Here is a 15,336-nt window from a genome sequence, read left to right on the forward strand (position 1 = left end):
TTCATTTTGAATGAATTCTGCTTTATTAGTTGTTCATCAGTATTTGTAATTTGTAATTTTTTTTATTTTTGAGAGAGTGTGAGCAGGGGAGGGGCAGAGAGACAGGGAGATACAGAATTCACAGCAGGCTCCAGGCTCCAAGCTGTCAACACAGAACCCAATGCAGGGCTTGAATCCACAAACCGCAAGATCATGACCTGAGCTGAAGTCGAATGCTTAACTGACTGAGCCACCCAGACACTCTAGTGTTAGTGCTTCTTAACAGCAATTGATTTGACAAAGTTGCGAACCTCCAGGCCATCCCTCAAGTTTGGGTCAGGAAAATTCTAGACAGTGTAATTAGGCTCACACAGTGTAATTAGGAAGTTAAATAAGCTGGGTGAGTAGGATAATCAGAAGACTGGCATGGGAATCCTGGGGGACCGATACTCTTGGCAGTGTAGGGTTGGCAAGGGGAGTGACCATTCCCCTTCAAGGCAAGGCACAGGCAATTTGGCAAGGAGATGAGGGTTGGGACCCCAATGTCAAAAGGACATGCTCAGGGAAGCCAGTTGTACATGCAGTATGGGAACCATTCTGGCAACTTGAGCCATGAGGCTAGGCATCAGCGAAGGTTGACGGCTCAAGCTGTTCGCAAAGGCTTGTGGTTAACCTGGCAAAAAGACAATGGTGATGACACTTGGGAACCAGGTACCCTATTCTCCCAGGTCCCCATTTGGATGAAGGCTGAAGGGAGGACATGCATTTTCCAGGAGTCTTCTAAGAAGTTTTTTTTCTGCCACCCTACCCTACCCTCTTGTCAAGTGGTCATTAGGCCCCATGTACAGCAATATATCACTGAAGAGGAGCGGAGAGGGCCAGAGCCCTTTCACAGACCTTCCTCAGCTCCTAATCTCTCAGTGCTTTCAATGAAGGCCTCAAGAAGACTCCAAGGAAACTAACTTGAAGGGCACTTCTATATATTTTTAATTTTTATTTTTTGAGAGAGAGAGAGAGAGAGAGAGCGAGCAGGGGAGGGCCAGAGAGACTGGGAGAGAGAATCCCATGCAGGTTTTGCACTGTCAGCACAGAGCCTAATGCAGGGCTCAAACTCAAAACTGAGATCATGACCTGAGCTGAAATAAGAGTTAGACACTTAACCAACTGAACCACCCAGGCACCCCTATATATATATATATATATATATATATATATATATATATATATATATATTTTTTTTTTTTTTTTTTTTTTTAATGTTTATTCATTTTTGAGCAACAGAACAGGAACGGGGGAGGGGCAGAAGAGAGAGGGAGACAGAGGATCTGAAGCTGGCTCTGCACTGACAGCAGCGAGCCTGATGTGGGGCTTGAACTTACAAATCGTGAGATCATGACCTGAGCTGAAGCTGGACGCTCAATCGACTTTATATATTTATATATATATCTATATATATTTATATATAGATATCTATATATAAATATATATCTATATATATTTATACATAGATATCTATATATATTTATATATATATATAAAATCCCTTCAGCAATTCAACATAGTAAATAGTATTATTAACATGATTTTAAGGTGAGGAAAGAGGTACAGGGAAGTAGAGAACTTGTCTAAGATCACAGCTAGCAGGCACTGAAGCCAAGATTCACACCAGAACAGTCTGGTTCCAGGGCCTGCTTTCTGACCTCTACCATAATCTATAGGTGAATAAACAGACACCAAGAAAAGTAGTAATATGGCTTGGAATTAATTGTCAACAGGCTGCAACTAGTTTCTTGTGCTAGTGGGGCCACAAGGCTCTAGAGGATGGTAAGCCTGGGTTTGAAGCCTAGCTTCACCAGCTGTATGACAGGGGCTGAGCTCCTTAACATATTGGAAGTTGTTTCTTTACTTTGTAAAATACTACTTACCCAAAGGATACTTTGATTTTAAAAAACAAACCATATGTGTAGAAGCTTAGCAGTGTGTCTGGCACATAGAGAACAAAAACGTCAATGGTCCCCAAGCCTCCTTAGTGCTGGTCCCACTACTAGGCCCACTGCATCACATGCCCCAGGAACCCAGAAATTCTGTTCCACAGCTCCCACCCTACAGACCCTCACCTGGGAGATGCTGACGCCTGTGAGTCTTTCCACGCTCTCTGGCAAGCGGCTCAGTATGTCCAGTACTTCCCCCGTCACTTTGGCCGCCCCCATGGCCCCGCCTCCACTGGACACCAGTGTGATCTTTTTGGCAGAGGTCAAGGGACCACTGATCTCCTCTGCTACCTGGTAGGTGAGAGATGCCCACTCAGCACCTGTGGTCTGACCACACTCCTTCCTAAAACGCCTTACCCTGGGCTTCAAGATCCTTGATCTGCTTCACTTTGTAAAGATCATCCTTCCTCACTTTGGTTGCTGGCTTATAATTCCCACCCCTAATTTATGGTCCCCTAGCCTGGTTCTCCCCAAGCTCTTGCCCCTCATTTCCGCCCACCCTACATTCCCTGGTTCTGTTCCTCTCCTGGTGCCCACACAACCTCCAGACCTGGGGCAGCTTCTCCAGCAGCATGTCCAGCTGAGCAGCCTCCTGGTACAGCTGGAATGCTTCCGCTTTCTTGGCCATCTGCTCAGCCTCGGCCCGGGCTCGAGCCCCTATGGCAAAGGCCTCAGCCTCCCCACGCATCTGAGAAGGGTACAGGAAAGTTGTGGTACTGATGGCTGTAGTTAAGGATAAGGAACCCAAGCTGATACAGCAACCCCTACTCCCTCCACAAGCCAGCAAGAGCCCCCTCTTAACTCACCCTCACAGATTCAGCTTCTGCCTCAGCCTGCATAATCAGTTGAGACCTGGGCACACAAGGGGAGGGAGGGGCTGAGGAGGGGCAAAAGGCAGACCCCATTGGAGAGACAGAGGCTCCTGTAACCCGAGTTCCATAGAACTCAGTTCTTCATATGGGGGCACCCACATGGTAAAGGATCCAGGATGGGGCCTGGGAAGGGGCATTTACTTCTCTGCCTCAGCTAGGCGCTCCAGCTTGTAGCGCTCAGCCTCGGCTGGCTTCCGAACTCGGGCCTCCAGCTCCTTCTCTCGGCGGGCGATCTCCTGTTCCTGCACTGCCACCTGCTGGGCCCGCTCCACCACCTGCACCTGTACCCGCTGCTCCTCGATCTGCTGCTTAGTCTTGGCCACCTGGGTAGGAGAGATGCTCAACATCAGGACTGAAGGGCAAGTTCCCAGGAACCACAGAGAGAAGCCAGAGCTCCAGGAGAGATATAAACAGAGTAGGTACATGAAGTTAGTCCTTGGCGGGTTCAGCCAGCCCAGCAAAGTCCATTTCCCATATGGATCCCAGTCATAGATTGGGGGATGGCCTGATCCTTCTCAGAGGCAATATCAAGGGTAGGGCATTTTCTAAGCAGCCTCAGCATCAAGAGATGCATAGGGCTGGGATCCAGTCCCTGTTCTCCCTTGGCCATGCTAAGTTTCCCTCTGTTGAGCTCCCCTATTAGTCTATTTCTCCACAGTGTCCATTGCTAGAGTACGAGCACTGGAGGGCTCTGGTGCACAGTGGCCGTCTTCCACCTTTAGGCTCACTCAAACCCATGTACTTCTTTCCATCTGTACTCCTGTAAACTTCCTGCAAGTCACCCTCAACTCTAGCCTGACCTGCCAACAGCTGCCTAACTGGCTTGGGGCAGGGGCAGGGGCAGGGGCGGGTGTATGTATGTATCTTTTTCACTTTTATTTTTTGCATATGGTACAAATTCAGAAGAAAAAAAAAAAAACGAATAATGATAAGCAAGGCTTCCATCCACTTATTTCCTCAAACCACCTTGTTCCTTTCCCCAGAAGCAACCATTGTGACCAGTTTCTTGTGTATTCTTCTCCCAGGGACATTCAAAGCATCTACAAGAATGTGTACATATAGAATTCCTCTTATTTAGGCATATTTCTTTTTCTAATTCCTTGTAGAGTACAGAGATCAGAAGGCTCTTGCCAAGACTTTGGTGAGAGGTACCAGAGAAAAACATGTGTCTTTATTATCTCACTGCTCTGGCTCAGCCATGTACCAACATCTCTGTGGGTCTTATCAATACCAGAGATGGTGCCCAGCCTCTAATGCAGCCATCTGTTCACTCGAGAACAATGCTTCTGAGTATGGCACCCTCCAGTGTCTTTGACCCTAAAATTCCAAACAGGTCCCAAACTGGACTAGTTGCTCTCTACCCCAGAGTGCAGGATCTCTCTGTGTTGGAGTCCCTCCTGCCCGCTTTAAGCCCACCTTTTTTTTTTTTTTTTAAATGTTGTTTATTTTTGAGACAATTCGAGAAACAGAGTGAGAGCAGGGGAGGGGCAGAGAGGGAGACACAGAATCTGAAGCAGGCTCCAGGCTCCGAGCTGTCAGCCCAGAGCCTAACGCAGGGCTTGAACCCACAAACCATCAGATCATGACCTGAGCAGAAGTTTGACACTCAACCCACTGAGCCACTCAGGCACCCCTCCTGTTTAAGCCCACCTTTTGATGAAATAACCCCCAGCAGCTTCCTCAGAAAGAGTATGTGGACAATAAGTTTTTTGAGATCTTGCTTTTCTGAGGTTTTCCCCTACCTTTCTATTTGAATGACAATTAGGTTGAGTACAAGTTATTATGTTAAAATTCATTTTCCCAAAATAAATAAATAAAGTTTTAAAAAGGTTGGGGGGGGGGGGGGACACCTGGGTGGATCAGTCAGTTAAGCATCCGACTTTTGATTTCAGCTCAGGTCGTGATCTCACAGTTCATGGGTTTGAGCCCCACGTTGTGTCAGCTCAGCCTACTTGGGAATCTCTCTCTCTCCCTCTCTGTCTCTCCCTCACTTGTTCTCTCTCTCTCTCTCTCAAAATAAGTAAACTTTAGAATTCATTTCCCATCAGCATTTTGAAAGCATTTCTCCATGGTCTTCTAGTTTCTTGAGAAATCTGAAGTCATTTTGATGCCTGACCCTTTGAGATCTGTTCTTTTTCTGTGGAAGCTTTTAGATCCTTTCTTTGTTCTCCATGTTCTGAAATTTCACGGTGTAGCTGTTTTTCATTCATTGTATTACATACTTGGTAGAGGGTTTCAACCTAGAAAGTTATACCTTTCAGAATAACCATTTAAAAATGTTTTCCATTGGCAGTTTTCCTCCCAGTTACTTTGTTCTGTTGATTTATTAGATTAATAAATCTACAGATTAGGATTAATGAATTTATTAAAATTAGAATAATTTATTAGAATTAGGTTAATAAATCCCTTGATTAGAATTTCTTTCAATGTGATTTCCGCCCTCATTTCTGCCATCTTATTAATTTCTAGGAGCTCTTTTAATTATTTACTTATTTTTAATTATTATTATTATTTTTTATTTTTGAGAGAGTGAGAGAGAGCACACACGCACACACCAGTGGGGGAGGGGCAAAGAGAGAGGGAGACACAGAATCCGAAGCAGGGTCCAGGTTCGGAGCTGTCAGCACAGAGCCCAACACAGGGCTCAAACACACAAACCGTGAGATCTTGACCTGAACTGAAGTCGGACATGCAACCAACTGAACTACCCAGGCACCCCTAAGAGCTCTTTTTTTGTTTTCTGTTCTATGTCCTGATTTTCTGGATGTGAATTTTCCTCTTATCTCACTGGGGGTATTAAAAAAATTTTTTTTAACTTTCTTCTCCCTGCATAGTATATATATCCTTCAAATCACTTTGCTGTTTGTGGTTTTGGTCTCAGTCTTCCATGTTGCAGTATTTCCTCATATATCAGGTAATTCTTGGCTGTCTGCTCACAGTAAAAAAACTGTTTAAAACAGTTTTAAACAGTTTAAAACTGTTTAAAGTTTAAAACAGTGAAAGGAAACTGTGGGCATGTGGATAAAGCTTGTTGACTTTGAGCTTCACTCTAGGGTGATTGGGCAGGTCACCTGCTGAGGAACCTCTGATTCAGAATCTTTAAGCCTTTCCCTTTGGATTGGTCATGTTCCCCAGCATGGTCTTCTGATGTCTTCTTTGGAAGATGGAGGGTCTGGGGGGCAAATGGGGTAAGGGAGTTAGGGGAGGCTGTCAGCATTTAGTATTCAATGGTCAGTCACATCGTGCCTGTCATTGATAAAGTACCAGGCCCTCACCTGTGCCTAGCTGGCTCATATATCCTCTAGTTTTCTCTTGTCAGATAATAAACTTCCCAATGTCTACTAGGGCAGAGAAGAGCCTATGACCAAAGACATAGGGAGCCAGAGGAGCTGAGAAGTGACTTTTTATCACATTTACCTCATTTCTCCTCATTTCAACAGTCTCATCACAACTCCAGAGGCACCTGTTGCTGCTATCTCCTGAGCCTCAGCTGATTACATTGTTTCTCCCTGCAGCTCTGGCTCAGCTGTCTCAGACTGGCTTAGTCAATTACGATGGCTTTCTGGCTTCCAAAATGCTTTCTGTTCCCTCTGATTCTATTCTCTGCATCTGTTTTTGTCTTCCCTTTCTTTTCAAAAATCACTCTATGTGGTTTTAGTGAGGTTTTAGAGGGAGTGCAATTAACTATATTTATTCAATCCATCATCTTTGAGAAAGCTTCCAACTTAAATTCCTGCTTCCTCTCTTGTCTTCTGACAATCAATTCTCCTCATAGCAGCCATACTGATCCTTGTGAAAATGTAAATTAAACCATGGCAGCACGCTGCTTAGAGTTCTCCAATAGTATGGGACACCTAAGTGCCTCAGTCAGATGAGCGTCTGACTCTTGGTTTTGATGCAGGTCATGATCTCGTTTCGTGGGGTCGAGCCCTGCACTGGGCTCCACACTGGTAGTGTGGAGCATTCTTGGGATTCTCTCTCCCCCTCTCTCTCATCTTCCCCTGCTCTTGTGTGTACACTCTTTCTCAAAAAAAAAAAAAAAAAAAAAAAAGTTCTCCAATAGCATTCTACTGGGTTTTGAATTCTAAGTCTCCATCACGACCACCTGAACCCTATGTGACCTGGCCATGCCTACCTTGCCATCTCACTGCATACCAGCCACACCAGATCAGAACCCTCCTTTCTGTTCCTGGGATATACCAAGCTTTCCTACCTCAGGGCCTTTGCACATGATGGTCCTCTGCCTAGCCACATATGGCTATTTATATTTAAATTAATATTAAATACAATTAAAAATTCTGTTCCTACATTTCACTAGCCACATTTGAAGCACTGAACATCACAGCACAGAGACGCCTGGGTGGCTCAGTGGTCAAGCATCCGACTTCAGCTCAGGTCATGATCTCACAGTTCGTTAGTTCAAGTCCCACACTGGGCTCTGTGCTGACAGCTCAGAGCCTGGAGCCTGCTTCAGATTCTATGTATCCCTCTCTCTCTGCCCCTCCCCCACTTGCATTGTGTGTGAGTCTCTCTCTCTCTCTCAAAAATAAATAAACTTGAAAACGAATAAAAACAATTAAAAAATGTGTAAAAAAAAAAATCACAGCACAGATTTACAGCACTTCCATCATCATAGAAAGTTCTATTTGAACAGCCTTGGCCTAGAATGTTCTTGGTCCACAACTCTTTACATTGCTGGCTCCTTCTCATGTTCAGGTTTCATCTCATAAGTCACTTCCTCACTGAAGCTTTCTTGGATCACCCCTAACCTAATATAGTACCTCTCCACAGTTTTTTGCTCACTCTGTGTATTTCCATCATAGCACTTAAACAAGAACCCATAAAAATTATGTACTTGCTTATTAGCTGTTTCCTGTGTTATAATGTAAGCTCCACAAGGGCAGGAATCTTTTCTGCCTTATATCCTTACCTCCAAAACAATGTCTGGCACATAGTAAGCACTTACATATTTATTGAATGAATATGTATTTATTGAATACATATTTATTGAATGAATCCTTATTTCATGAGCACCTAGCACAAAGCCTGGCACAAAATAAAGAACTCATAAAAGCTGGAACAGAGCCAAAATCAGCTCAATCCTTTGATCTTCAGACAAATAAAGCCATTTTTAGAAGGTTAAGGACCACTCAAGCAAATGGTTTCCACAATGTTAGTGCTTTTCAAACTCCAGTGTGTACATGAATCTCCTGGGGATTTTGTTAAAAATGCAGGCTTTGGGGGCACCTGGCTAGCCCAGTCAGTAAAGCATGTGACTCTTGACCTCAGGGTCGTGCATTCATGTCCCACACTGGGTCTGCAGCCTACTTAAAAAAAAAAAAAAATGCAGATTCTGATTCAGTCAGTAGGACTGGAGCCTGAGATTTTGTATCTAACAAGTTCCACAGTGATGCTGATGCTGATGCTGATGCTGCTGGTAGGCAGACCATGCTGAGGAGCAAAGCACTATGCTACACTCAATTACCTGTCAAAACACCAGGAATTTAACATCATAAACTAAAGAGGTTTTGCACTTCATTAGGCTTTCAGCCTGTACCAATTCTTGGCAAAACCAAATTTCATAATATTGCCATCCTTTGGGTAAAGGTCTCAAAATACAGTTGATTTTCATTATTTGTGGTAGATCTATAGAGTAGCCATGAATACTGAATTAGCAAATACTTATTTTGCTATTAGGTTCCTGTGAGCCCTTGGTCACAACATTTTCATCGACAGATTAGTATATGTCCTTGTTTTACATGTGTTTCTGTTGAAAGATACCTTATGTAATATACATTGTTAATTCATTAACAACAAACTCATAGCCAAAAGCACTATAACTCCTGTCTGAAAGAAGCTTATCTAACACATGTATTTTCTCTATAGGCATATCACAGCCTCCTTGCACTTAGAAATACTTAGCACTTTAGCAGTACGCTTGGGGGCCATTTTAAACAGCAAAATCACCAACAAAAAGTACAAAAATGCAAAAAACATGGCAGTAAATATACTGTGAAAATGACACTTTTTACCTTATGAGAGCTGAAACAGGAAGGCAGAACATCTTGTTCAACCTCCGCTGCACGTTAGGCAACTCAAAGTTTTCACTGCTCTGTGCATTGTGTGCAAATGACCACAAAGGTGCCACAAGTACTGTTTCTGGGGTTACCAATAAATTTTTGAGTAGGCAAATTCTCAAATACAGAATCTGCAAACAAAGAGGACTGATCATGCCTCCTTGCAATATCAAGGGCTGCCCATATCTCACTTTGCAGGATTCAAAGCTCACATCCATGTTTTTCTTCCTCACGCCCTTCTTGGATCACCAGGGCTGCTTTGAGCCCACGGAAAATCAGAAAAAGGTGCCCCTTCCCCTGGGTGGATGCGGAACCACTGACCTGTGGCAGAATGCACAGTATGGTGAGCAGAGCATGGGCTGGATCCTAGCTCTGCTTCACCCCATTCACCCAGGTGCCCTTTCACAGGGAACAGTCTGCCCAAACATATGACCAGTCCTATTGACCATATCCCTTCTTGGCCTTTACTTTTCAACTGAAATGGTTAGGTTTTTCAAATCTTCCTCATATGGAGGAGTTGGGTCAGAAATGGACAGCCAGAGTAAAGGGATCAGAGTTAGAACCTGAGAAAGTGTGGTAGCCTGAGATGGAGGGCCTGAGAGGAACTGCCCAGTGTGGTAGTTCTGACCTGAAGCTGATAGGCCAAGTCAGCCTGTGCTCGGCGGGTGTTGACCTCGATGTCATATGCAGCCTTCTTTAGCTCATAGTCTCTCTGTGCTTTGGCCATCTCGATCTCACTCAGGTACTGAGCAGACACCTTTTCCTGCTTGGCTTTGGCCTCCTGTCCACACAGAGATCAGGAAGGAAGTCAGAGTAGGGAGAGGAAGGCCCCGCGGGGAGAGCCTACTCCTCACCAGGCTCCCCTGCACGTGGCCTCATCTATATCCTCTGCCAACCCAGCTCTACCAGACCTCACTCAGATGTGCCTCTTCCATCCCCTCTCCCGCTGCATGCCCAACAAATCCATAGTGACCAACTGACCCCCCAAGTGGGATCTATCTCACCCGGATCCCAGCATCTCTTTTGGCTTCTGCTTCCCCAATCCGAGCATCTTTTTGGACTTGAGCGGTTCGAGCCTTCCCTAAAGAGTGCAAATAATCCTGTGGGAGAGAAGCAGAAATCAGAATCCTCAGGAAGGTTTAAGAGATGGGAGCAGGGAACTGGAGAAGATCAGCCACCTAGGTATACCTGATCATCATGAATGTCCTTCAGGGTATAGCTAACCACACTGATGCCCATGTTGACCAGGTCTGAGGAGGCCACTTTGAAAACTTGCTCTGAGAATTTCTGCCTGTCCTTATAGATTTCCTAGGGTAACAGAATGGTAGGAAGGAGGAATTTAAGCTCTCAGTCCTCTGGCTACTGTCTCCCACAGACTAGCTTGGCCCAGAGGCCCAACTCACTCTGGTATGCCTCCCAGATCTTTCCCTGCCCTCAAGCCCACCTCCACAGTCATGTGGGCCATGATAGCCCTCTGGTGGCCCTCCAGAGTCTCCAGTGCAATATGGGCAATCTCAGCCTCTGTCTTCCCCAGGAACATCTGGCAGGCAGCTGCCAACATCTCCTTGTTCTGCCCCTGGATTTTCACCTGTAGCCAGAATAGGGATAGAGGGAGTGTGGTGAAGGTCTCATGAAGCCAGGTAGGAAGCAGGAAAAGAATGGAAGAGTCAAGCGCCTCGGGAGTCCCTGGAGAAAGTGAGACTTCGCAGAGAAATTTCTCCGCAGCCAGAGGTTGGGAAGGCCATGGTCAGAAGATTCTTAATGTCTGGGGACAAAGAAGGTGATGAAGGAATGGACATCAGGGGAAAGGCTCTGAAAGCCTCACCTGGGCAATGCCAGTGACTGAGATGGGGACCCCATGGCGAGTGTAAACCTTTTCACTCTTGACATTGAGGGTCAGTGTGTTGAGAGAGATCCTATGGGAAAAAGGAGTGGACAGTGAGAAAAAAAAAAAAAAAAAGGAAAGAGAGAAAACTAGGGTTCCCCTTCCCTGGTTCTCCTACTTACCTCTGGATTTGCTGGATGCAGGGCAGAACAAAAACACGCCCTCCAGCTACCATGACTGGGGGGCTTCTGCAGAAACCTGCAAGGTGAGGGGGCAGTAAGTTGCAGTGGTGAGGGGTAGGGCTAGAATATGGAAGACTGAAAAACTGGGGTTGGGGGGATAATCCCCACGAGGAAATCTGGGAGCTGGAGGGGAGACAGTCTGGGCCTCGTAAGGGTAGCGACTGGTAATCACAAATGGGTGGCTTGCAGCCATGGGGGGGTGGGGTGGACAGAAGGCTTGGCGCTGGGGAGCTGGTAGGGAGAAGAGTAAAGGACAGAGGCAGGACCGCAAGAGTCTGGGGGGCACTGGCTGAGAAGAGAACATTACTTACCGGAGACCACCATGGCCTCATTTGGGCCACAGGTGAAAAACATGGCTCAGGTTAGTTAGAGCTGGAGGAAAGGGAGAGAAAAACTTTGCGGGCGAGGTCCACAGAAGTGAATACTCTCTCTTTCCAAGGCCCAGTCCCTTCCACACCCGTGGGTCCGTTAAGACATTTCCTTCTGCAGTCCCACAGATCCCCAGCGGCTCCCTCCCACGCCGGCTTACGGCCACTCCCTGTCCCTGCCCCGTCCCGCCTTCTGTGAGGACAGTTTCTTGCTTATCTGATAATGCTCTCCCGCGCCTAGCGGACCCCAGACCTTGAGCCACCCTCCCCGCTCCTCCGCAGCCCGACTACATCTCCCCTCCCCACCCACCTCCCTGCACGCTGGCTGCGGCCGGGCTGGGGTCTCGGCAACAGCTGGGGCGCGCAGCCGATCTGGGGACTGAGCAGCGGTCCCGACGCACCGCCTTCCGCAAAGCTGGGCCTGCGCCCGCGCCGCTCACCCGGCCGCACCCTGTTGCTGCGGCAAACGCGACCCCGCCCCACGCGGCGAGCCAGCCCCCCTCACCCCTGCGCCCTCGGCCCGCCCCTTTCCCGGCAGGCCACTCTCTGGTTCGCAGACAGCCAGCCAGCAGCCGGGCCTACCGAGGCTGCTGGGCTAGCGGCCGCCCCCGCCGTCGCCCTTCCCCAGCTGCGAGCTCCGCCCCGGGATGCAGGACGTGACTTCCGTGGGCCTGGCAACCCAGGGCGGGGGACATTGCTTCATCTCGGATTTGCTCGGCTGTACTAACTGGGAAAACCACGCGTTGGGCAAAAAACGACCGTATCCGGTCACCTGGGGCGGAGCGCCCGTTAGGGACGTGGACCCAGCTCCTCCCGCCGGCCCGAGGAAGAATGGGGAATCGCCGCTTGCAAAGATACATTCAGATGACTGCTGACCGTAAATCGAGTTTATTTGTGTTCACAGAACATACCGGGCGACCCCACAGCCGCCCCCGATAGCCCACCGACCTTTGACACTGTAGCCACCCCTTGGGGGCAACTTCGAGGAGATCCTCGGACAAGGACCTTATTCCCAACAGTCCGCCAAAGCCTCACACAATAGATCCGCGGAGGTGACATCCTGGAGGACGGAATACCAGTCCCTAAACCTAAGACCCGCCACCATCCTTGCCTCAGCCCGGGCGCTCTCCAGGACCCAGATCCTCTCCATTCCTTCTCGGGAGAAGGGTCTCCCTAAATTCTGGGAGCCCTGCTTCCACGTTTCCCACAAAGCTCAAATACTAAGAGATCTGCATTTTCAGTAGGGGGGCACATCTCACACCCCTGCATAAGTTAAAATAAATATTACATACACCCCTCCATCACCTAGGGGAACATACATAAATACATATATAAATATTAATTAGGATCAATAAGAAATAAATTAATGACGCTCTTCCCCACCCGATCTCGCCCCGGAGTGTCGGTGCTCCTCTAATCCCAGGCTCGGGCTGGAGTCTCCGCTGCAGTGTTGTGAGTTAAAATTGCCTCGGAAGTCCCAGTTTGGGATACGCTCTCGCGCACCAGGTACACCTGGTGTTTCTTTGGTTTTTCGGATTCTTTTGAGGGGGATGTGGGGAGTCCCGGTTAGAAGGCGGCCGGGTGTTGCTGGAGAAATGTGCTGAGGTCCAGAGCGTAGTCCGAGGGCTCAGAGGTCAGATTAAGGGACTCGAGGACCGGGGGCGCAGGGGTGGGCGTGGCGGATGCGCCGCTGGAGGTGTCCTCTGGAGCCAAGGGTGCCGGCACACCCTCTTCAGCCATCAGGATCTGGCAGAAGATGACGGTAAGCAGAAGAAAAAGGAGCCTTTTGGCAGGGTTCGGATCCTCGACTGGCAGCTGGCGCCGGACCTGAAGAGAGACAACGAAGGGAAGGTTAGCTGAGATCTCGGGGTTCGGCTGTTCCCGCTGCCCTGCCCCACCTGCTGCCTACTTCCTCGACACTCACCACTCGTGGGTACAGGACCCTACGGCTGCGCTTTCGATGCCCGCGGGAGGCGCTGGGGCGCGCGGCAGGGGCCACCGCGGGCTCCGGAAGAGGGTCGAAGGTGAAGATCTCAGGACCAGATCCCCGCCGGGGTCCGGGGCTGGTGGAGGAGACAGGGGTTGGGGCCCGCAGAACGGTCATGGTGGGGAGGGAGCTGCGAGAGTGACACATCGTGAGCTGAGCTGGGCGGAAGGCCGGATGAGGACCCGCGGTCGTGCGGAGCAATTTTTGTGCGCCCTGGAATGGGCGGATCCTTTTCGACTCCACCCACGACTGGGAGTGGTGGCCGGAGCGAGCTGGAAATTCCGAAGATTAAGCCGAGAGAGGGAGTGGCCTATGCAAGGTTAGGCGCCCAAGTGTGTTGTGAGTGTGTGAGTTGTGAGTGGAGTGGGTGAGTTCCCGGACTTCAGGCACATGTCGGGACATGTGGTAGATGGAGAGGGGCCAACAGACAGCTTAGAAGGTGGTTGGGCCACAGGTCCCATCTCTTGGGAAGCAGGAGGACTTAAAAAAGAAATCTTACTGCTACAATAGTGACCTAGCAAGTCAAGAAATTACAGTTACACAGGCACATTTATACCTTCGTAGATGCACGCAGAAAACGCACACACCCCAAGAGGAAAGTTATTAGTGAAATAGCCAAGACGACATGGAAAAATGAACTACACACAGACACAATGCTTCCTGCCTCAACACACACTGTATTGTAGGGGCAGTAAAAATGGTCTCTTCTTTGGCTGGTCTAATAATTAAATTGATATAAGATAGATTAACAGGAAAAACAACAAGTTTAATTACCTACTTCTGGAACCCAGGAAGCCATGAGACTCAAGGCAGTAAGGCAATTGAGGCTTATAAGCAATCTTGAGCTAGGGAATGGATCAGTGGCCTGGGGCTTCAAAGAGGAGGAGGCCAATTCAGAGGAAGATAAGAACCGAAGTTTGGGAGTCAGAAGTTTGCCTTGCCAAGAGTAAGTCTTTCAGATAAAAGGTTATCTGTGTAATAGCTCTCTTTATCTTTCAGGCCTCTATCTAAATTCTTTTAGCCAGTTGAGGGAGAGAGGTAAAAAGCTTTTCCTGAGTCTTCTGGGTGTTGATTGCCTTCAGCTCAAAATAATTCACATGGCATAGTGGCACATTTTGGGGTGGCCTATTCTGCTCTTCTTTAACGTGTAGATAACACATGCATGTGCGTGTGCGCGCACACACACAGAGCAAAGGTGCAGAGACTTTGCAAGGATAACATAACAAAGCTACCCACTTAGATGTGTGCAGAAATGCTCACATAAGGCTGGTGCAGAAAGGCAAGAGGTTAGCAGCCACCCAGATTTGTCCCTTGTCATATAGAAAAAATAACAAAATTTATGTGAAGAACATTTTAAACTGTGAGATGTTATGCAAATATGGTAATGGTAATAAGAAGGGAGAGGCGCTTGGCTAAAAAAAAAAAAATAGAGAATTGACACATTTTCATAACTGCCTTAGAGACAGCTGCTCATGGACACACAATTTAACATCCTTTGAGCATTCACTGGTGCTGGGTACCCTGTTGAAGGTACTGATCAAAGTACTAGGGCTATGAATTCCAGCATAGGGGCTGCTGAGTGAGGCAAGCCAGATTTAGTGGGCACCTCACCCTTGTGGGCCTTACCTTATGCATGCAGGGGGGGAACCCCAATCAGGAGAACTGTTTTGAGGGTCTTTTTAAATTTTTTATTTAATTTTTTAAAATTTCCATCCAAGTTAGTTAGCATATAGTGCAACAATGATTTTAGGGGTAGATTCCTTAGTGCCCCTTACCCATTTAGCCTGTCCCCCCTCCCATAACCCCTCCAGTAACCCTCTGTTTGTTCTCCATATTTAAGTGTCTCTTATGTTTTGTCCCCCTTCCTGTTTTTATATTATTTTTGTTTCCCTTCCCTTTTGTTCATCTGTTTTGTCTCTTAAAGTCCTCATTTGAGTGAAGTCATATGATTTTTGTCTTTCTCTGACTGACTAATTTCACTTAGCATAATACATT

General features: G+C 47.6%; 2 protein-coding genes across 2 annotated transcripts; both read right to left on the minus strand.

Annotated features, from left to right (window-relative positions):
- On the minus strand, positions 1–11,868 carry FLOT1 (flotillin 1). The gene is made up of 13 exons (XM_060615001.2): positions 11,665–11,868; positions 11,298–11,358; positions 10,927–11,002; positions 10,745–10,835; positions 10,364–10,507; positions 10,108–10,227; positions 9,924–10,019; positions 9,548–9,700; positions 2,984–3,165; positions 2,777–2,822; positions 2,521–2,658; positions 2,097–2,261; positions 1–652 (listed from the first exon to the last, which is right to left on the minus strand). Exons 2-13 carry the CDS (start codon positions 11,338–11,340, stop codon positions 623–625), a joined length of 1,284 nt encoding a protein of 427 aa, XP_060470984.1. The 5' UTR covers positions 11,341–11,358; positions 11,665–11,868; the 3' UTR covers positions 1–622.
- A 355-nt stretch (positions 11,869–12,223) lies between these two features.
- IER3 (immediate early response 3) lies at positions 12,224–13,528 on the minus strand. The gene is made up of 2 exons (XM_060615016.2): positions 13,279–13,528; positions 12,224–13,181 (listed from the first exon to the last, which is right to left on the minus strand). Exons 1-2 carry the CDS (start codon positions 13,486–13,488, stop codon positions 12,921–12,923), a joined length of 471 nt encoding a protein of 156 aa, XP_060470999.1. The 5' UTR covers positions 13,489–13,528; the 3' UTR covers positions 12,224–12,920.
- Positions 13,529–15,336: the final 1,808 nt, after the last annotated feature.

Source organism: Panthera onca, chromosome B2, assembly GCF_046562875.1.
Source record: "Panthera onca isolate mPanOnc1 chromosome B2, mPanOnc1 haplotype 2, whole genome shotgun sequence".
NCBI lineage: Eukaryota > Metazoa > Chordata > Mammalia > Carnivora > Felidae > Panthera > Panthera onca.

Bases quoted from the DNA above. Each gene is read 5' to 3' on its own strand.
- FLOT1 (XM_060615001.2), bottom strand. From the start codon at position 11,340: ATGTTTTTCACCTGTGGCCCAAATGAGGCCATGGTGGTCTCCG. The intron at 10,228-10,363 runs GTGGGCTTGAGG...CTGTTACCCTAG, and splicing joins TGGCCCACATGACTGTGGAG to GAAATCTATAAGGACAGGCA. The intron at 2,659-2,776 runs GTGAGTTAAGAG...TACCCTTCTCAG, and splicing joins CAGAAGCTGAATCTGTGAGG to ATGCGTGGGGAGGCTGAGGC.
- IER3 (XM_060615016.2), bottom strand. From the start codon at position 13,488: ATGTGTCACTCTCGCAGCTCCCTCCCCACCATGACCGTTCTGCGGGCC. The intron at 13,182-13,278 runs GTGAGTGTCGAG...GTCTCTCTTCAG, and splicing joins GGGTCCTGTACCCACGAGTG to GTCCGGCGCCAGCTGCCAGT.